The sequence below is a fragment of the Rhinoderma darwinii genome, chromosome 7 (genome assembly GCF_050947455.1).
Source record: "Rhinoderma darwinii isolate aRhiDar2 chromosome 7, aRhiDar2.hap1, whole genome shotgun sequence".
In the NCBI taxonomy this organism is placed as follows: Eukaryota; Metazoa; Chordata; class Amphibia; order Anura; family Rhinodermatidae; genus Rhinoderma; species Rhinoderma darwinii.
In genome coordinates, this window is record NC_134693.1 from 130,771,615 (window position 1) to 130,795,677 (window position 24,063).

The following is a 24,063-nucleotide window of genomic DNA, read 5'->3' on the forward strand; positions in this document are numbered from 1 at the left end:
GGTTATTAGGTTCTGGCTGTTTGGACAAATTAAACAAAAAAGGAGAACATAGAAAGTTAAAGCAAATAGCAAAAGCCACTTCCTAAGCGGAATAAAGCGAAAGGGCAACGTATTGTTAAAAAAAAAAAAAAAAAAAAATTAAAAAAATTCACGAGCCTTACCCTAGACCTGTTGCCAGTATCAATGCATTTGAATGATCTCATCTCTTTCTCCTGGCTAAACTCCAAAACACAATTTCATTAACCCAGGTACTGCAGGTGATAAAACTCATTTTTCCCTAAAGAGACAGCTAAAAAGTATCATTTATACATTTATGAAGTACCAGCAATCAAAATTATGGATTTTCTAAAAGGTTTTTAACTACTTTTATTGAATAGAGAAATCGCTGTCTCAGTCTTTTGTGACACTACAGCCAACAATAAATTTCCACATTTAGACATAGCAGTAATATGGTCACCAATGTCAATAAAAGTGTGAATTGAAGATGATCCTGGTCTTCCAAGTAATACTTTCCAATTACGCTCCGGAAATATTAATGTGCCCAGTAACCTCGGCAGCTGGAGTGATTTTTTTTTTTAGATTTTTTTTTTTTATGCCCACATATGTGAAGCAAAGAAGAACAATACAGGACTCCAAGCATAAAGCACTTTCCTCTCGCTCGCTCAGAATGACAAAGCTACTGACTTGGCCTTGTGAACTGTCGGTGGTTAATCCCCAGCGCTGGACATGAGCAGCACAATGTTCTGTTCTAGGAAGCACTAGAGGGCAGTGTGGTAGTTTGGCCAAAATGACCTGTGTGTCTACGAGGTCTTGAACTGTATACAGCGGAAATCCAGAGAGGACTACGCCAACATCTTCATTAAGTGATCAGATTTCTGAGACAAGTTTTTTTTTTTAAAGTTGCACGGCTGATACTTGCAGGGACACATCTAATCCAACTCAAAATTGGTAAAAAAAAAATATTTTTAGTAATTCAGTATTTAAAAAGAAAAATCTATGTATGTTATATATATATATATATATATTTGGGAATAATATGTTCACCCTCAGCTTCCACCTGCGTGTCATGCATGTGGCAGAGCTGTGTGTACGGAGTCTGTATAGTGGCACACGGGGTCCCTATGCTTCCGTACTACTGAGCTGTAGGAACTCTGTGTGCCGCCGACATATGGAACCATATTAAGAGGTATTCTGCCTTCCAGAATTCTACGAGAAAAAAAACACAAAAAACACATCTATAAGTCTCTATATGAAATCTTAGGCATATGGAGCATGGGCCCAAAGACTTCAGTACAACTCAGAACTTTGTAATACCACCTTATATGGGAGACCTTAAAAACACATAAGGACCCACCTCCCCGACATACTTATTAATGGGTAAAATTACTCCGCATCTAATAATGACCATACGAGCTGATAGAATTTGAACTATGGCTTCACTTTGGGCAAATTCACACATGCCATTTTTTATCGAAAGCCACGAGTGGATCCAAAAGGGAGGCCTTACACGTCTTTCTGTGGCTCAAAAAATTGCCCCAAAAGCTACATACGGCAACCCAACCTTAGAGGTTTAGACTGTTCAGCTCAATACAAATTTGGAAAACTATTTATCTCCTACAGCGCGGAACCGCCACATCACCAAGGCATGAGCTACAAAAACAAACAATCAGTGCTTCGGTCAAATTGATGGCTGTACCTTCATAATTAATAGCATATTGACAAAACAACAAAAAAAGCAAAAAAGAAACAAAAAACAAAAACCTACTTTACAAAAAGTTTTTTTGAATAACATTTTTTTTAACCTAGTTTCACAGAGAAGAAAAAAAACGAATAACATGCAAATGATCATAAGTGATGTGAATGAGACAAAATACAATTTCCGTGCTACTTGAGCGTGTACCAGCGTATACCTGGTTCCTTTAACATACACTTTGTTTTTCCAAAACCACAAACATCGATCTTGGAATTTCATGTGGAAGTGCTTAAGGGGCTGAAAGTTAACACCTTTGTGAGCTGTACAGCCTCACAGTTAGTGCTAAACAAAAGCCTCTTTGTAGGAACCTTTTTGAAATGTTTTCTTAACATGTTCCAAGTAGTTTTAGGCAAGCAACTAAAGTAAGCAAGATGTTACCACGATAAAAACACTTGTGAAAACATTAGAGTGCTCTTACTAGTCCCCTTCACATGGGCTACACTTTCTTTGAAAAATATAGAAAAAGTTAAGACTATTTTTTTTAAAGGACAGATTGATCAATTTGCATCTAGACCTATAAAAAAAAATAAAAAAATTCTAAAAAATCAACACGAAGGGGGAAAAGTTCAGTTAATCCCCAACTAGGTGAAAGCCATCTGTATGCTTACGTTTTCATAATTAGCACTTCCTCATTCTTTAGAAAACAAGACTACACCCACAAAATAAACATTTCAAATCTGCAGAATTCGACATCAAACGCCACAATTTCTTCTCCAGTTAACCCCGTGTGTTTTCCGAGTGCCTGCTGCTTGGAGACTGCCTAGAACTCAATTCAAAAACCATCAATAAAAAAATACTAAAGATTAAGAAGTTTGTTGGGTGATGGTTTAACTCCAAATATATATGAACATTCTACCACATGTCCACCGGGGGCAGTATTACAAAAAATTGGAGATGGGAAGTTTACGATAATCTATGTAGTGATTGGGTTTTAAAGGGGACAATTACTTTTATGAGCTACAAAGTTGTCAATTACCTTCCTCTCTTCTTGTCAATTCATTCAAAGTGAAAAACTTAGAAGGAGGAGACACGGAGCAAAGAAAAAAAAGCATACAAAAATGATGTTGTCTATCCCAAGGCATCATAGGGAGTTAATTTTCAGTTTTTCATCACTTAATATAATTTATCTCTATAATATATCTTAACATTAATAATACCTGCCTCTGCCCTTACACAATAAATAGGGGGCAAGTTCGCCCCTTGGGCTGAAGATCGCTGCTCATAAAGTTGATGTTTTTCAAGTCATAAATGCGAAGATATCTGATCAAAAGGCATTTAAAGAGGCTCTGTCACCACATTATAAGTGGCCTATATTGTACATGATGTGATCGGCGCTGTAATGTAGATCACAGCAGTTTTTTATTTAGAAAAACGATCATTTTTGACGGAGTTATGACCTATATTAGCTTTATGCTAATAATGAGTTTCTCAATGGACAACTGGGCGTGTTTTACTATATGGCCAAGTGGGAGTTATACAGAGGAGTGTATGACGCTGACCAATCAGTGACCAATCCGCGTCATACACTTCTACCCATTCATTTACACAGCAGATAGCGATATAGATATATCGCTATGTGCAGTCACATAAATACACTATAACGCTACTCATGTGTCATGACAATGAATATACATTACCTCCAGCCGGGACGGGATGTGTATTAATTCTCCTGACCCCTTCTGTAGCGTCTCTCCGATTTACAGCATAGCAGGCGTAGTCTCGCGAGATTACGCTGTAAGCTGTCATTCACAGCGAGATCTCGCTGTGCTGTAGTCTCACAGAGACGCTACAGAAGTGGTCAGGAGAATGAATACACATCACGTTATATCATAACGTTATATCATGCGTAACGTTATAGTGTGTTTATGTGGCTGCACATAGTGATATAGCTATATCGCTATCTGCAGTGTAAATGAATGGAGAGAAGTGTATGACGCTGATTGGTCACTGATTGGTCAGCGTCATACACTCCTCTGTACAACGCCCACTTGGTCATATAGTAAAACACGCCCAGTTGTCCATTGAGAAACTCATTAGCATAAAGCTAATATAGGTCATAACTCCGTCAAAAATGATCGTTTTTCTAAATAAAAAAACACTGCTGTAATCTACATTAGAGCGCCGATCACATCATGTACAATGTAGGCCACTTATAATGTGGTGACAGCCTCTTTAAGATCATGAAATGTGTGACCAATAATATATATTGTGTCACCTGGAGACATGACAGTCCAAATATTACTAGCATATCCACTTTTGTGCAAAAAACTAAAATGTAAAAAAAAAAAATGCAACATTAAAAACCAAAATAAAATAAAAAAAATACCCCCAAAAAAAAAAAAAATTTTTGTAACATTTTTTTTTACATTTTGTGTGACAGTATTTATTAGTATCCAGAGATTTTAGGTGATGAATATGAATGTGAAACCAGACTTACTTTAAGAATGATGGGAAATCGTCACAAATCGCTTCACATCCCGGCCACTTGCAAACACCGTGCCCGTATAAGGGGTGATTCTGCATGTAATCCTCATGAGCTACACTAAAAGAAAAATAAAGACACATCCAAATCAGTGATGGATAATCAACCATTTCAATTATGAGCAAATAAACAGATAGAAAATCCCCAGACAGCCGCCGAGACCAAGATGGAGCAAAGCTTTTAAAAATAACTCCTTATGCATATGAAGTGTTGTTAATAATAATGACCTGCATGCAAAAACAAGTGGCAACCTGTTGTTCTTTTGTGTATTTGACACTGCAGGAAAACATTTTTAAGCATGAGTAATAAGACTAGGTATTAACTCTTTAAGGCTATGTTCACATCTGCGTTGGAGCCTCCGCCATAGATTCCGTAAAAAAAATAATAAAAACACAACTCTGCAGGCAGCACTATTTGTCCCGCCAAAACAACAGCACCTGGATGAAACCCAACAGACCCCATTGTAGGTCAATGAGATTGGTCCGCGACTGTGGTCTCCATAGGAGGCTCATTGCCAATAATGGCCCTGTGTAAACAGGGCAGCTATCAGCAGATGATTGAGCAAACGCTCAATCATCTGCGGATTGTATAGTTTTAAAAAAGTTAAATATTATCCTTGTCGGAAGAACATCTTTCTGTGTAAAAACAGGGAGACGCGTTGCCGACATGATAATGTATGGGGACGAGCGATCGGAGTAATGAGCGCTCAACCCCCTGCCTTACTGATCATAGCTCCTTGTTAAAGGAGAAAACTAGCACCGATCAACGAGCTGTCTCGTTGATCAGCGCTCGTTGTTACGGCCAAAGTTTGAGCCTATGGTAGGTGGGGGGGTCTGGTTACGGATTTTGCATTGGGGCCCAGAAGTCTTAAGTTAAGGCCCTTTTTTACATGGGCCAACGATCGAGCAAATGATCATTCATATGAACGCTCGTTCCCGATTATTGACCTGTGTAATCAGAGCAACGATCAGCAGATGAACGACCAAATGCTCGTTCATCGGCTGATCGTATATTTTATGTAGTAGAAAATATTATCATTGTCGGCAACACATCTTCCTGTAAACAGGTAGACGTGCTGCCAACAGGATGGTAATGCATGGGGACGAGTGATCATAGTAACGATTGCTGGTCCCCCTGCATTACTGATCATAGCGTGTTGATCGGTGCTCATTCACATGGCCCTGGACGGGCCGTGTAAGAGGACCCTTAGTCAATGGGGTCTGTCGGGTGCCAGTGGTGTATGTAGTCCGATAAATGCGGCAAATCATCGTGGTTTCCATTACAAAAAAAAAAAAAGCCACAACGCAAAACGTGAAGCCTACTTGGTCAGGATTTCTTTGCTTTTTGAAGGTCAGACTCGCCTAGCATGCTGCAAGGATCAAACGGTTTATGACTATCCTTCAAATGAACCCTACCTACCTGATCCATCATATCAGTATAGATCGTGAAAAAGCGGAAACCATGATGCAAATGTGAACCAAGCTTAAGACATCGCATATGTTCCCAGTATTCTTACCTCGCTCTGAGGATTCCTGGCAACAGATTTTACTAAATCACACTGAACTTGTACAAAGTGACCTTAACACCATAACCCCGACATGTAACAAGAGGGCCAATGTCCCGAGATCAGTGACTGGCTGAATATACCCAGAATGCAGTTGGTGAAAAGCTGCATCATTTTTAGTTGCAAAGTTTCCAATAATTTATTAACATTACAACCAGAAGCTATGAATTTACTTTGTTATGATCCACCACAGAGTCAGTGGAACTCATGTCCTAACACCACATTAATTAGCAATGGGCTACTACGTGACCCCATATTCTGCCAGCCCTCGGCCTCCTTATGAGTACACAGTGGCACAGCAGCGGTAAGTTCCTTCTCTTTTTTCATAAGTAAAAAGGAAGGATCTGATAATTGCAAGACAATCTACCATGTTGGAAAATCTCGTTGTACGATAAAGCGCGCAACCCTAGGAGTTCTCCTGAAGATTTTTCCACCCAACAGTTACAGTATCACTCCCATTAATATGCACGTTTAGCAAAAGGTGTATGCTTTTTTAATAGAATAACGGACTTAAGGGAGCTGCCGACATCTGACAGTACTGATCTCCGACAAGCCGCCTGTTAGCCCCTTGTTTCCCATTACAGCACATGGCGAAGACATTAGATTGCCAGCAGTACTGCCAAGATCAACAGGAAGGGTCAGCAAAAAGGTCTACAGCCAGCTTATGCCACGCCAGAGAAACCAAGGTACCTCGTAATCCTGAGGTCGAAACTGTTGACTATCAGACCTTCTCGGAATGTCCTCCAAAGAATCTCAAGACCATACAAAGAATATTTTCTGCTTCGGTTACATAGCAACCAACCAGATTCTTACCAATTTACTTCTAACCAGACTAAGAAACAGAATTGTCGCAATGGTCTTGACACCCAAGATAGACTGAATAATAATATAGATGACAATAGTCCTTGTATTTGAACATGGTCTCACGCTTTCTTAAAAAAAAAAATATTTTTGCCCAATAAGGATGATGTAACCTGGGTGCTCTTCTCAGACGTTCACTAGAGAGTTTACAGCAAGGAGTTAATCCTTCAGAAATCTTCCAATCGATACATAGTGATTTAGCTGCACTGATCCAAGTCATAAGATGCTTTGATCCCAAACATGTGCTTTTCGGGCTCCACCAACTGATGAACCATGTTTAGACGGGAGGAGTGTAATCTCCCTTAGGTGTTGCAGAAAGTCATTATTTCTGGAAGGATTTTAATAACCCTGAATAAAAAAAAAGTGTCTTCTACATAAGAGTTCAGAATATGATAAAATAAATACAAATCTGATAATCTAATGATGTATTGATGAGGCCTCTGTACATTAAATCTCACGACTGGACCATGCTGGCTGCTATCCTACGCCCCGGCAGACATTGAATCTGAGGATAAATTGAACATGTGTCCGATCGTTCAGAGTGGTTTCATGCTACAGGAAACCTCACTATTCTAAACCAGGGTGTTGGTGTGTGTTTAAAGGAAAATCAACACTTCCTTTATTTCTGGATCTAGGAAATGTAAGCAATGTTCCTTTAACCGTTAGCAAAAAACGTACTGGCCGTTCACCATGATGTAATGCTTGGGAGTTAATTGGGCTCTGGATAGAAAGAAAAGTGGAGGCTACGGGAAACACCACCTTTCTTTTACACTGGTTTCATGAATAGAAATCAGTCTTTTTAGGGCCAATGTTTTTGTACCACAGTCGTGGCTCATAGGGACTTGGCTGAAGAGGGTTGTCTGGGGTAGCTTAGGTACGATTCACACAAGCATTTTTAGGTTGTCCGGTAGGGATTTTGGTACTTTTGACAGCAAGCATAATGTAGTTTGCAGTGCTGTTCTTGCGGTCAGAAATAATGCGACCCAGACGGACCCCATTATTGAGTCAACAGGGATCCGGCGTAGTTAAAAGTGGAAGCTGTAGCGCAATAGTGTCTTATAATGCAGCTCAAATAAGTTAAGCATGTAACTGGGACCGCATTGTATTAGGCAAAACTACAACCATGACTTACCGCTCTTTCCCCAAACCTAGACAACCCGTTTTCACAAATGCTTCCATATTACTTAGATCAGATCCTTTAATCCACTCCTACTTATATCTAACTATACAAGCTATGGCCCTGGGTAATCGGTTAGGCTGACACAAAGAAACCCAAAAATAATCCTGATGCATAATAATTCCTTCCAATATCCAAACACTTAATTATGTATATTCAATCTACAGTGAAGGCAATCTACATCCCCTCATGTATGGAATTGATGGGCCCCAACGACCCCCCCCCCCCCCCACCACCAGTATATCTACTCAAAACTAAAGCTGGCTATACATTATTTCAGACGGTTGTTTTCTGAACGGTCGGTCTGCGAAGGCACGTCAACTCCATATGTTAAAACAACACAGACAAATCGTTCTCTGCTTTGATCTGTGGTCTGTTCCGGATTTCTATTGATGGGGGCAGATATGTGGTTTGACATGAACGACTCTCCAAAGACTGCATCCAACAATGACCAAAACCAATTTTGACACAATAAATAAACTTTTCCACAGATATCGGTCTTCGGTCGGCATCCGTCACCCTCATTCGGGACATGAAAATGTGCCAACAGTCGGCAGAAAGCAGTCAAAATCGGTAAAGGTCTCGAAAGTCCAAAACACATAGATCAGGTCTCTAATGTATGGCCAATGTCTCTAGAGTATGGCCAGCTTTAAGTGCCCACTGGCCAACAATGGGTGTGTCTAGGTCTACAATACAACACAAAAACATACAAAATGTTACTACACTAATGCCAAGGACAAAAGACAAACATTCGCCTGATCATAAACAACTAATAACCACTGTGAAAGATAGATCACTTTTGAACACAGTCCATTAATGTAAAATAAAAATAGCCAAGGTCGTTACGCTATCTCCGCACACTAGTACAGAGATTTTACTTTGTTTCTTTACACTGGCTAATGATTAACCCCACCTATAGAAAAACATATACTAGCTGTTTGTTCCGACATTCTTTTTTAATTGAGTAAACAGAGAGATAATTCTTTGCCACAGTAAATTTTCCCTGAAAGAGATGTCATAGAAAGGAATGTCTAAGAACCTGCTGGGTTACTCGACGATTACCAGACTGAAAAAAAATACAAATAAAACCCACGAAGAACAAACTAAATGTATTTGTCATTTTCCTCTGAGCACACTGTAATTTAAAACATGGGAACTCACACGGAGCAAACTGCTGGATTGTTGGCTACTGAGAGTTAACATCTTTTTCACTACGGTGACCACAGGACCCAGAGGCAAAGCTATTTACAGCAGTTCTCCTATGAATGGGACAGATTGCCATATGGATGCAGACACTAAACAAGCTGCACGAATCGTGGCAACAAGAGCCTAGGGGACTGGCCTATATTAACGCCACCTGTGATGTGGAAATTGTGCTCCATCTCGGAATTACATTTTAAGAACCCATCACAACGTTAGTTTTGAGTAGACACACAAAAGGAAAATTGCAGTTGGGAGAATTCACGTTCTAGTGAACACATTATAAAAAAAAAGAAAAAAAAAAAAAGGAGAATACAACAAGTAGTAAGAGGAGTCATCGACTGAATGAGGGGAGTTTAAGAATATAGGATAAATGGCAGCTCCTTGGATTAGGAATAGACAATTACTTGGACAAATGTAAAGAATGGTTTGAGTGACAAATATGGAGGGGTTTCTAGTACTAGCGAGACAGCTGGCAGCTAGATTACCCCAAGGGTGCCCGTAAAGCTAGAACAATATGGGATCAACCATAACTTTATCATGAACATTGCTAGTCTCTACCGGGACGACTATTATTGACGGGTCATCTGCCATAATTCCTGATGTAATTTGCCTGTAATGTTTCAAAATGTGCGGACTATCCATCTTTCAATCCCAGATTTACAACATTAGACCGTAAATTTTTCCAACTTTTTGAATTTAAACTAGGGTTAAATGGGCAAAGGTGTTACCCTGTCCAATTGTGGTATTCTTATAATTTTCGATGGGATTAAGGACCAGTGCTTATGTTCTCATTGGATGCAGCATACCCTATCTCTAGAGGTTAGGCCTTATGCACATAGCCTGTACAGCGGCACACATAGTCCCGACAGACACGTATTATGGAGGCCTAGGCACCACCTCTATTGCCATATGGTGCCTCCCTACATCACATCCATAACACGGCAATCAGTGGAATATGCCACAATTCGACCATTTCTAAAATTCTTTCAGGACCAAGGAGGGGTATTTGGGTGCAATATATTTTTTACATTTTGCCACCTAAAATACTATATGGATTGCAGCCATGTGTAATATTCGGCAAATACTGCAATTTGAATAAAGAAACGAGCAAGGGTACAGATGTACAGAGCTCTAGATTCTGAGGAATGTTCTTATTTATTAATGTTACTTATATAGTGCCAATGTTTTCTGCAGCGCTGTATAGAAGTTGTCACTATGTGTCCCCAGAGGGGCCAACAATTTAAAGATAAGTACACACGATGGATTTTTAGGTCCGAAATATCAGTTGCGGATTTGCTTCAGAGTCTGCGGCAGAAATCAGAGGTTGACTCTTTGGATTTATGTTACGGTTTTGTAGTTTCCTCTGTCATGAATCCACACATGGAATTGTCCACCATGAACACAGAAAAAGCGTCAAGAAGTGACATGTAACTTTTTTCTAGGACTTGGCAAGATATGTGCCGAAATTAATGGGACACTGTTGGCGCGAAATCCACGTAAAAATCTGTTATGTAAAAATTACTTTAATTCCCTCTCTGTAGGTTTATGGACTATTCTAAAATTTACAAGTAATATTGCCAGAGGTGTACCTAGAATGGGTGCCGACGGCACAGTCGCATCTGGGCTCCTCCATCCCATAGAAGGAGACCACACATGATAGTTGGGGCCCAGTTACAAATTTTGCATCAGGGCTCAGTAGCTTTAAGTTACCCCTCTGAATATTATAATATATTACGTTCAATGAGAATATTCTATCTTCTCACATTCCCAGCTCCAGTTTTCCACCCTCGAGTCCTCGACTTATTTCATCTCATTCACGTTCCTGTTTACAGAACGTTAAATAAAGTCATTTTTACCATTTGTCCCGTTTATTTTCATCCTGGGAGACCGCGAGCCCTGTCAAAATACAATTTTAGAAGGGCTTACAGGGAAATGAAATTACCAAGCCAATTATCCCTTTACATTCCTGACAGTAGACATAGAATATCCTCCATATGTTTATGTAAACAGTGGAAGATAAGCAGAGCCCGGATTTTATTGGCATTTTCTATTGGTTCTCTATAGTGCAAAGGTTATATGGCTTATTTTTTGTTCATAAGGTGTGGCCCCAGTTAATTTGCTCGGCTGTAAAGCAGAGGTCACGCGAACCGCTCAATTTTATTAAACACCAAGAACAAACAGTTAAGTAGTACCAGATGATCCTTCTCTTCTGGATAATCGATATTGTAAACTATATCAACTTCAAGAAGTGAAGTACAGGAGGGAATTGAGGACTAGATTACCCTAAATAGTAAGTTTAGGAAAAATGATGCTTTCACTATGAATATTGGGACAGAAAATTAGGCTATGTTCACATCTGCGCTACGAATTCCGTTTTTTGGTTCCATCATAGAAGCAGACAAATGGAATTCAATGCTGTGACGGATCCATCATATTGAATTTAATGGGGTCTGTCAGGTTTTTGTCATGGTGTCCACCATTTTACAGGAAAAAATATAGGCCAGCAGGCTAGGCTATTTTTTCAGGTATTTTTGTCTTAAAAAGGGCCTGTCCAGTTTGGGGGGCTGTTTTTATACGGATGACCTAGCCACAGGAGAGATCATCAGTATATGATCGGTGGGGGGGGGGATGGGGGGGGTCTGTACCGATCAGCTGTTCCGGGTGCTGGAAACTATGCAGGATCGGTGCCGTAGGCAGATGTTTATATGGTAAAGTGGCCGTGCTGCACTACAGGAGCTCTGCTCCTACTCAAATGAATAGGAGCAGAGCCGCAGTAACATTTATGAACTAGAAGCATAAGGACCAGCTAATGCCTTGTGGGTCCGCTCCAAAAATATCTACAGTAGTTCATATAAATATAACCCATAGATATTAAATGGGTTAAAACACAAAAATAAAAAAATACACCAGCAGGAAAAATCGGGACACAGCTTTTAACATTCATGCCTGCAATAGGGGCCAAGGCTTGTCCTACGCACTGAAGAAGAAACCGGTATCAAACAAATGTATATTTAAAAAAAAATCAAAAAAAAAAAATCATCATGGTCAATAACAAAAAATATTTTTCACGATTTAAGATTAAGTAAAGTTTTAAATTATAAATGATCAGACCATTGTCTCCGGAGTCTATGATAAGCTTGTAGGAGCAAGGAAAACCATTCAACATATCACAGTAGACATCATGGGACCAACTAATATCCTATACCTAAGGGCAAGTGCAGACCTGGAACACTTACACAAACCCACTGGTTTCTAATAATGTCATTGTGATAAATATCAGTTAAGTTATTAGTTCTTAGGGAGTTCTATATCAGCTCCAAATATGATTACCTTCATAGACTATTGGCAACAAGTCAACATTATATAGGCAATTTCTCTAGGACACTACGGGGCTTATTTATACCAACTAGTGTAGGCATAATGGAGCGGTTACTGCATGCAACCAATCAAAATTAAGCCATAATTTCTCCAATGCAAGTCAGAAAAAAGAAAGCGGCGATTCTTTTGGCCAACTTCTTCATGTCTTGTGTTTTTGTTTTGACCAGCAATTTTGTGCATTGCAAGGCCATCATGTAGAACAGCTCTGACGTAGAATATAAAAATACAATAGTCCATATGGTGGCTGCTGCCAAAGAAGAAGCTGGTTTGTTCAAGGTCTTGATGCAAAAGACGTAGATGTGTCCTCCACCCAACCACCAATGACCGATATTTCACCATATCTATGGAGGACTTTCTTAAAGGTCATAACATATATAAATATGTACAGAGATATAGCTCCGTCTACCATGATCAGATTATGATGCATTTAGAAGAACTTACTGCACCATCATAGAAGTCTGCTTTCCTATTTGGCTTAGTAGACTAAGGGTCCTTTTACATGGGCCAATTATCGGGCAAACGAGCATTCATATGAATGCTCGTTCCCGATCATTGCCCTGTGTAAACAGGGCAATGACCAGCCGATGAAAGGGCAAACGATCGTTCATTGGCTGATCGTATCGTTTCTGCAGCCTAAAAAATTATTGTTATCGGCAGAACATCTCCCTCGTCAACAGATTGACGTGCTGCCGACACGATAGAAATGTATGGGGACGAGTGATCGGAGTAACGAGCGCTCATCCCCATACTAGCTCATTGTGAAAGGAGCAAACCAGCGCCGATCAACAAGTGGTCTCATTGATCGGCACTCGTTTCGTTATTACGGCCAAATGGGCTGGTGTAAAAAGACTCTAAGGACTCTTTAGGAGTTGAGGTACAGGTTCCTGTTGCTACATCTAGGACCCCTATAGCCACATATGTAAAACCCCCCCTTTTTAAATGGGTTCTACTGGAAAACGGTGTTAAGAAAGAAAAAAAAAATAATATTGCCTAGAGTCAGAATAGCGCATGAGATCACAGAGAACACTATTCCACATGCATTATCCAACTCTGTAATGCCGGCAATTGTGGAACGTAAAATAGTTTGAGTGGATGTGTGTACGATCATCACAACAAACATTATTAAATTGCCCGAGAGGGGACGAGAGAGGAAAAAAATTCAAAGCATGTTAAACACGTTGAGTGCTGCATCTTAATGATGCCAAGTGCTTGTGCTGGGAAGAGGAAGGGATCCTATCAAGACTTGATTGTAGCGGATGCAGCCACCTTACAAATCACACAGCAACGCTCGTCCTTTAACTGCATTGAATATTGATAAATATCTGCGAGCCGCGCAACAGGGGGAGTTTGGTCTCTATTGGAAATCACTTCCAAACTGTGTATTTCTGTTCCCCCTCCTCTGCACTCAGGGGTTTACTCTGAGTGATTTAATTATAATTTTCCTTGTGTAAGACAAATTAAAGAGAGGAGAAGGAGTGTCATGCCAAATCAGATTATTTATCTCCTTAACTGATTGCTGTGCTACAAACCCCTGAGACACTGCTAATGTGCTGCTCGATATAAATGGGAGATTTATATTATTATTTTTATATACCGTAAGTGGGGGGGGGGCATTGGCTGTTAAAGGGGACAAGTCACCCCTAATGGAGGCAGCCATTTTATCAGCTGGCTCTTGAAGGATAAAGACATTGGGAAAGATTTATCAAAATTAGCGCAAGGGAAAAGTGGAGCCGTCCAACTTTGCAACCAGTTTTAGAGGTCCATTGGAAAAATAATGCCGCAACCGGATTGGTTGTTATGGGCAATTGCACCAAATTTTATTTGCACTCATTTTGATAAATCTCTCTTACATGGTCACCAATGGCAAATACAACAAATCTCCAACCATTGACTTAATTTACATCAATTCCCATCCCGTTATTGTCACTGGAGTGAAATCCTGGATTGTAAGTTGGTCTTACATATGGACTGTCGGCCGAGCGTGCATGTTTATTTCAATGGAGAGAGGGGAACAAACCGCCACCAGATCTCCCACGTGCGGCTTAGGAACAAAGGATCAGGCATGTTGAAATCAGACATGCCCGTTCCCGCTTTTTACTGACATCTGCCATTGAGGAAAGTCGGGAGACCCCCCCCCCCCCCATACACATAACATCGTCGACCAATCTCAACCAAATTAGTGGATTCGTTTGACATTCATCTTAAATTTATGGCGAGTTCAATAAGATTTCTATGGTTTCTTCCAAAGAATTAATTTTTTCCCCCAGCTAAAATTATGATCAATTCCATGGTCCGGGGATAACCTCTCTGACTAATGACTTGTAGCAGAAAAAAAATTATAATAATGTTTCGTATAGTAACCTTAAAAGTTCTCTAATCTGGAATCTAGAGAAAATCTAAACTCCGGCCTATACACAAATCTATTAGCCGATGATTTCTTCCAATTCATTTCAAAGCAAACCTCAAACTTGCAGAATTGATTTACGCAATGTATCCTATTGGAAAATTAAGACAAATTGATATGTGAATCGGTCCAACCTGGTGATTTGACATATTTACACAAAACGTTCTTCAAAGATGTAAAAAATATTTTGCACAGCTGGCCATAGGAATTAACGTAACTTTTCTTTCAATGGCTATAAGCGGCACCTGAATAGTCTTGTAGCCACTTATCCTCCATTCTATTTAATGAACTTTCACATCCAGCTGATCTGAGTGCACGATAACTGAGAAGTTGAGGGAGATCGTTGTTGACCACACAATCATTCGGCAGACGGGTACCTTACATTTATGACCGGCTTTAACCCGTTTTGCCCAAAAGGCATTTGAGTATATTCGAAAATATAATATATTGCTAACCTTTAAAACGTATCATCTACACCAGAATACAACGAAAACTTCTTCCAACTCTTTTTCCTACATAACAAAATGCAAAAAATTGCTGACCTTTTCTTTTTGTATATTTTTTTTGTACGCCTTTGCTTCATTCTGTCACCATTACCTTCTTTGCAACTAAAATAAATCAATTTTTGGAGAATAATTAGAGATATTTTTGGCTCTCTGTGCGTATTGCAGATGACTCGCACGCTTTTGTCTTGTGACCTTAGTTTCCGGCTGATGGGACAATGCCGAATCTGAAAGATGAAATTCAATAACTCCACTGTTCTCACACCCAAGTGCACAGCGATACTATATTGTTCCACTGACTGTACCAAATACCGTCTTGCTCGCTGAAATGGGAATTGCATGCATTTTTTTTTTTTTCATTTCTGGTTTGTGTGTTAAATAGAAATCGAGACCGGTATCCAGCAGATTGTCATGGCTGCTTAAAGCAAGTCAATGTGCATCCTTCTGTGTAATATATTGCTCACTTACGGTTAAAGATGCACCGTAATTCAATCAGCTCAGCAAATGGATGGCATGCACCTTACAACGTGATCGGCAGGGAAGCCAAAGACTGTAATTGTCGCAAGTTAACCCCTTGCATACAAGAACAAGTGCTCCGTCAATTTTTGCATAGACCGGAAGCAGTAATTCCCCTGCCTTGCGTAGAGAAAAATATACGTAGATCTCGACACGTTACTGAAACGGTAAGCATTGTAATGTACCGTTCATGTAACTTTAATCTACAAAAAGACTAATAAATAAATTCAAAAAATGTTTACGAGAAGTGATCTGCAAACTCTACATGTTGTGGAATTCAAGTATTCCAAATTAAATGAAGATGTTCCACAATAAAGAAAAACAAAATAAATGTCTAAAACAAATATGTAGCAATTATGTAGATAAACAATGAGATGGTTTGCAAGCAAATGACATACGGAGTCGTTCGGGGGGGGGGGGGGGGCAGAAGCGGGTGATGCAAAAACAGAATGGGTATTTGCAAAAGGGAGAGATCGGGTAAAACTTTTTAGCAAACCAAAAATTATCCAATAATATTAATAATAATCTAAGTAATAATCGTGTAAATGTCAACTCTCAGGGCCGTAAGTGGCCCAACGGAGTAGAAGAGGACACAAAGCGCCCCAATACAACAAAACCCCAAAAGTTGAAGCAGGAGACAACTCATTCGAGCAAACCTTGGAGCCAAATCATTTCCGCTAGGATCTATTATTTTAAAGATACTTCAAACTTTCCTTTGCGAGATTTGATTCTGGTCAACCTGTGGACCTCAAATGGTCACTGTTATTTCCAACCAAAACTATGGAATAAAATAAAACTTTTCACGCAGACCTTTGTTCACATGGACCTAGTAAACTTGAATGATATCTGTTAGCAGAGGAACATGGACAGGAAGTTTTCCATTCTAACTTCTCCCAAAGATAAGAGGCTCCGCCAAGAAATTTTGTACCAGAGTTTTCAGGCTATGCTCAATTTCTACGGCTACCAAAAATGAACATAAAGCCGGCCAAGTTGACCATGCATGTAAAAGGTTGAATCAGACAGTTTTCCAATTGAAGATTCTTTAGACAACAATTTTTCAGGTAGTTTGAGGGAACCTGCACAGGGGGCAGAAATGCAGCAAATTTTCCATCTGGATAAATGGAGCAAAAATTTGCAGCAGAATGCAGTACCGGCCAGGTAGATGAGATTTCATAATCTCGTCTAATTATTACAGAAATTTTCTGCACTGCTCTGTGGATTTTCACTTATTTCAATCTGAGGTGTGAAATCTGCATTGAAATACGCAACAACTTCTGCAGCAAAATGTTACACATGCGGATTTTGCAGAAATGTTTCTGCAGATTTGCAGCAGATTTTTACGCCCTGTGTTCAGGTACAGTACCGTTAAGGTGGACAACTCCCAAAGTGGATTGTCTACAGAGTATTAAAGTTGTAATATACATTAAACAAAAGTTGATTTTCCGCGGGATCTAACTACTAATGTTTATAGGGCGACTTGACTCTCTCCCCGACCGCAGATGTTGGGGGAAAGAAGGATCTGGCATTTTTTATTTCAACATGCCAATCTCACGGGCAAAAACAGTATGGCCACCTTAACTCCCTTGATGGGGAACCATCATTTCGCCTGTGTAGTGTGGATCTATATACAGAGATTAATTTCCTAATGGAAACTCTAGTCTCGATTTCTCTGAACTTGAATCTACTCCAGTGGTGTGCAACCTGCAGCCCTTCAGTAATGGGGTAACAGTTTCCAGTATGGTCTATTGGGGAAACCACTGGAGGGCCACAATTTGCACACTACCGGTCCACCCCATATATCTATATACACAGTATGTTATTAACTAAAAGACAAAGTTAATTTCTTCCCTTAACTTTTAAGTCTACACTATTGTCACATTGGCACGTTCACCAGCCACAGGGTTTATCTATTTGTACGATATGGAAACTGGGCAGTCTATCAAATATTGTTGTCTGTTATCGTGTAGAAGGTGTAAAAGGAAACACAGAAATGCTGTTGTTTTTGTACTGTGTGTATACTGGGTGTGTTCAAATGAACTTTCCCACCATCGTGCTGATTGAGCACTCAAAAACAATCGAAAGATTTGCTCCAGATCTCTAGACATGCCTGTTTTTCCTCTCTTTTGGGTGGGAATGCAGATAACAATGTTTACAAAAGTGATAGAGGAAATATGTGATGTGAAAAGGTGCAGAGATGTTGAAAAGAAAGGGACAAAAATATTATATTCATGGTGTAATTTACAAATGGAATAGGGTGCAAAGTGTACAGCCTGGACTTTCGCATTTTTGGATTGGGTTTTCCAGTCTCCAGGGTAACTGGAGGACTTTATTACTTATCCCGAACTTTTTTTTACCATGCCCTTCGCCAACTACTACGACATTTCTATTTTGGTTTCTGAATGTAACCCTCTTAATGTCTAAGCTATGACCGGAAGGGGCAAAAAAAAGTCATAAAAAGCACGATCGTTCCTGTTGAAGCAAATTAAAATGAGCGAAAGGCATAAAAAAAATAATAATAATTAACTGGTGTTTCCTGGTATTTGACTTAAAAATTATTAATATGGACAATAATCCAGTGACATGGACCCACTGACTATCTACCCAGAGGGAGCCGGGCCCAGTAATCAGATATCGAGATTCCTTATAATTTGACCAAACTAAAAATTACTACAGCCAACGCATTGTGGAATTTCATTATAATGTGTGACTAGATCTTCGTCCAACCAAGAACCAAAATGTGTCGCCATATTGGGGAGGTCTGTCAAAAATATGGAAGATCAAGTAAGAAGATAGAAGGCGGCATCATTTGAGGCACACAAGTTTATCATGAAAAGACAAATATTTTATTGGATATTTTTTTTTTTATATACTTTAAAAAAAAAAAAAAATATTTAATTGGTCCCATATAGTACCCATTTTATAATGACCAGTCAACAAAAATGTGCTATAACCAGTAGTAAACAAAGTATTACTTCTATGGAAATAATGCACTAAATCACTCAAATTCCCCGAAAAATAAAAGACAAAAACGCAATATCTAGTACAAGAAGACTCACCACTGTACAGGATATAGATTACCTTTTTATAGAGTTTCAGGAGTTTAGAAGAACTTCTTAAAAGGGGATGTGTCATGTATTTTAGTTTTATTCATTAGATTTAAGCATATAGTTAAAAAATAAATAGCTATAACATTGGAAAAAAAGACCAAATCTATTGTGTGTACATTTTTTACTGGGGCAGCCATATTGGACACACCTACTTCCTTCCTGTAGAGGCAGTACAGCAGTGTGTGTGCGCTTTATGGCAGCTGTAATAAATGAGACATGTGATAGATTTTTACAGTTTCCACTAAATGAATGAGTATAGCCCCCTCAAAGTTCAGTTGAGGTACATACAGTGCCTTATCTTTGCGTATCTTATTGCTAACCTACTTTATCTAGGTCTCCAGTATAATACAATACAGTCTTTGAGGGCCTGTTTACATCACCATTGCCCTTCCATTGAGGGGTTCCGTCTGAGGTTTCCGTCGGGTTAACCCCTCAACGGAAAGGCAAACGGAAACCTAAGTTTCCGTTTCCCTCACCATTCATATCAATGGTGACGGAAACAATGCTAAAGGTTTCCGTTTGTCACCGCTGTGACAGGCTTCCGTTGTTTTGACGGAATCAATACTGCAATTGACTGCGCTATTGATTCCGTCAAAAACGACGGAACCCTGTCACAACGGTGACTAACGAAAACCTTTAGCATTGTTTCCATCACCATTGAGTTCAATAAAAAAAAAATATATATAATCAACCAGGCTTAGTAAATATAAAGTAAGTCAGTGTGTCAAGTACAGTTGAAACAGAATTTTGTTGATGGATCCCAAAAATATGGATGTTAAATATGAATATTTAATAGAATCTGTCACGAACCATATGTCTATGATGAGCAGCAGGCCATCCCTGGTCGTCTACCGGAATCGGACATGTAGAATTTCGATGCCATTGGTTTCTTTGAGAGAAGTATCACCAGAGATATCAAAAAGCAGCAGCTTAACCCTACTCCCACCATTTGAACAATATACCCTTGTAGCCTAGTAAAAGAGAACCATGGTCCAAATGACAGTTCGGCCAACATCTCACGTTGATCAGCTTGAATGAAAGCTTGGTAGATACACGGACTACTTTGGCTTCATGACTAGGTTTTCACAACACCAAAAAGACCATATTGTAAGTACTTCTATCCACAACATGAAGATCCCAACCAAAAATTGTATAGACTCCAGCCAAGAGCCAACGCAGCTCATCACACCAGAAAGTACTCTCGGACTGGCCTTGCCCACTAACCACTAGATGGAAAGTTTTGAATAGGTAAATAGCTACGACTATTACTAATCTATTCTGTGGCCATGGTTTTGAGCCCAACTAGGTCAGCACCTGCATGGAATTTATATTGTAATTTCCCTCATTCCAAGGATAGGAGGATTCAACCTGCTTTCTATGTAGCTTGTCCACAACTTGTCTATGGATACAGGAACGCTAGATTGTGAACGCCACTGGCAACAGGGACCTTCTTGTGTGAAGACTTTTCACTATACGCCACTGTAGAGAAGATGTTGGAGCCAAATAAAGAGTAGTTGCCCGTTCTCCTGAGAGGTCTGTTTGAGTAAATACTTATATTTCCCATGAAATAACAATGACGTAGCATCTTTTCTTACAACTCTGCATTGTGCTGTTCCTCTGTTATTCCTCTAGAATATGTATGAAGGAATTGACAACTGGGCCTTACCATTTCTCTTGTCTGTAGGGTATATCCCTACATAGCCTGACACAATCAGCACTGATTGGACAGTGTTGGAGCATGTAGGGACACACCCCATTGACAAGGGAAGTAGTAACCCCAGTTATCAATTTATGCATACATTTCCAGGAGGAACAACAGAGGAACATAACTCAGATTTTTTTTTTTTTTTTTTTTAAAAGGATGATTTAGAATGGATGTTTGATGGGGAATGCAAGTATTTCCTAAAACAGCCATGTCAGGAAAGGCGACAGGTCCTCTTTAATTCCAAGTCGTATGAACAAGAACTCACATGGATCATTACATATGTGCTTATTGTTCAAACTGCTGACTAGAATAGTAGAGAATAGAAATGACGTTACAGATTTGGAATAGTTGTTTTACTGCGGCAGGTCAGGCTCCAGATGGACTGTCACAGAGGGCCAACCCCTGTTCAGCGCTGGTGCTCGCACACTTTACTGTAAATCCTGTATGCCTAAAAATACATCCTATGGCTGTGACCTCTGCGCTGGGGAAATGAAATAATTGCTCCTATTGTGTGACTGATTTAAACAGAAGCCAGGTGCCACATTTGTACAAGTAGACAGCCAACATTTCTCTCAGTAGCACCGCGCTAACAACGGCCGTATTAAAAATTATGGATTTATTAAGTGCCGAAAATGGGAACCCGACCTTAAAAATAACTTTTCTGCGGGATTATTTTAACATGTGCAGGATGTGAAAATGTATCACGGTGACTGGATCAGGTATAAGGATAATGTATCTTGTGAAATAATAGGACAAGGTCTTTATAGTGAAATTTTATTCTACTAAGGGACAAGACTGGTAAGTTAATACGTCTTCATACTTGGGCTTTAAGCGACTAAACAATAGTATATAATGTGCAAGTGATGCACATACACTGTTCTATCTATTAGTGGATATACAGATGTAGCAGAGTTTAAGCGGTTACTTAACCTTTTGGAGTTGCACTGTCATTTTCCACTCTTGTAAAGGCCTCATGCACTTGGCCACATTACAGCTCCAAACAACCTCCAAGTTGTACGGAGCCTTAGTACAGCCCCCATAGGAGTACATAGGACTTTACTGTACCTCTGTATGCTTCCGATTTTATATGGTGGCCCACACAGAGCTTACAGTGCTTTATTACATTAGTACTATAAGGGTATGTTTACACAGATTATTTTCAGCCATTTTTCAAGCCATAAATGCCCTGAAAAACCGGCTTAAAATACGGACGCTGAATGCCTCCAAACATCTGCCCATTGATTTCAATGAGAAAAACGGCGTTTCATTCCGACAGAGCATTTTTTTACGCGGCCGTTTGAAAAAACGTCACGTAAAAAGACGCCCCGTAAAAAGAAGTGCAAACGCATAACATTTTTTGAGCTGTTTTTCATTGGGTCAATAGATAAACAGCTCCAAACACGGCCACACAAAAAAACGCATCAAAAAACGCTTGAAAACAGCTCGGTATTTTACAGCTGTTTTTTGTTTAGCGTGTGAACATACCCTAAGCAACAATACATCACTTATCGAAACTTCTTATAAACAAGTTACCTAAAGGCCCTATTACACCGGCCAATTCTGGCCGTTGCAACGAGCGCCGATCAACGAGACATCGTTGATCGGCGCTCGTTTGCTCCTGTCACACGGAGCTATGGATGGGGCGAGTGGTCGTTACTCCGATCACTCGTCCCCATACATTATCATCATGTCGGCAGCGCGTCTCCCTGTTTACACACCAAGATGTGCTGCCGACAACGATAATATTTAACTTTTTTAAAACTATACGACCAGCAGATGATCGAGCGTTTAACTTTCTTAGGACTTGCATGAAAAACAGTCATGCAAACCTTAGTTATCTTGCTACAATATATGGCTTTCCTGGCGGTCACATGCTGGGAGTTGTAGTCTGTGTAACAGCTGAAGAGCCACATATAGACCACTTTTAAAGTATAATAGATATCGTAGACAGATACATAGGAGATGGCAAACCAACACAGGAACTTATTCTGTATGTGACGAAGCCATTTGAACAAATATACAAGGATATTCAAGAAATCTCAAATGGGCAAAGTCATCAATAGAAGACCATCCATTCAAAAACAGTCGATAAGCATTGATTTTTGGTCATCAAAAAAAGGATCGGGCTGTTGGTCATGAAAGGATATTGGCATGAATATAATAAAGATTCTGTTCGGTAGATCGCAGCAGTGACCATTATGTTGGAATTTTTTAAGCTTTGTATGGTGTGAGTATCTCCGATTTCCATCGAAAATGGATGGAGATCCTATGGGAAAAGAATTATCGCATATGTGAGCTATCTTCAGACCATCTGTTCTCACCTACTGAAGTATTTCTAGCCAAAACAAAAAGCAACCATGCTTGATTATGATCACTCTCATCATCACCACTGTAAATGTTGGGAAACACAGCAGGAAGATGATGACCACCAACAGTTCCAATTGGGTTGTCTTGAGAAGTTATTCAGATGACAGCGGGCATGTAGCTTCTCAAAAAAGGTAAAGAGCAGCCACATCTCGTCCAACCTGACCTCCCATTATCTTGTATGAAGAACCTACGAGTGTCTGTCTTAGAACCCTTCATACTCAAAGGCAACAGAAATTGATTATTGATAAAATTTACATTCATCCTCTGGGTCACAAATTCGACTGGAGTTCCTAAACTGAGCAAATGAAGTCACCACAGGATTAACGTAGATCCAGCTCAATCAATAAAGGGATGAGAGTAGCTCAATGAACCTCCACCACATTTTAGAACAACCTCGGCAAGGACAAGCAAAGCAGAAGACATCAAGTGCCCAAACACACCTGTTACAGTCACTTACATCTCTCTTTTCGGAGTGAGGACCGCCACCTGACCATTTGTAGAGCCCTGATGGTTGAGGAGCAGGGAGGTCTTGGGCGTTACCACCGAAGAGACGCACGTCGTGGACAGGTCCAAAGTGCTGTGGTTGTTACAACCGGCATCGTCCGCGGTGTGCGAGCTCGTCACTTCTTTCCAGAGCTGCTGGAGCTCTGTTGGAATCATGCCTGAAACAAACAAATTGGATAATTAAATCAATTAACAGCTAATTCAGTCCTCCTCAAACAGTAATTAAATCAAAGAGTCAGTAAACAAAGCCCGAGCCATTTCCCCCCTACAAAGGATAATGAAATGCAACAATTCATTCTTTTCTGCTATGGTATTTGCTTAACTAAAAGAAGATTATTAATCTTAAAGGAGAGGAAGAAAAAAAATTGCATTGAGGACCCTGTTGTATCTGACAGAGAATCCTCATCAACATACAAATTATCTTTGTTTTAATGAAATTGTTCCCAGGAGTTACACGACACAAGTATCCGGGTTTGGAGTGTGTAATGGAAAGCTACGCAGTGAACGGTAAGCCCCGACATTCGATCAGATTTTGCATC

The 24,063-nt window shown here is 39.8% G+C and overlaps 1 protein-coding gene across 4 annotated transcripts in view; it reads right to left on the bottom strand.

Moving 5' to 3' along the window:
* FOXP1 (forkhead box P1) overlaps positions 1-24,063 on the bottom strand; it is a 377,209-nt gene that overhangs the window by 39,055 nt on the left and 314,091 nt on the right. For all 4 annotated transcript variants that reach the window (XM_075834036.1, XM_075834034.1, XM_075834035.1 and 1 more), the window contains 2 exons: positions 23,478-23,682; positions 4,191-4,295 (listed from right to left, as the gene is read on the bottom strand). In XM_075834036.1, coding sequence (XP_075690151.1) covers positions 4,191-4,295; positions 23,478-23,682 — 310 coding nt within the window. The remainder of the gene's footprint in view (positions 1-4,190; positions 4,296-23,477; positions 23,683-24,063) is intronic.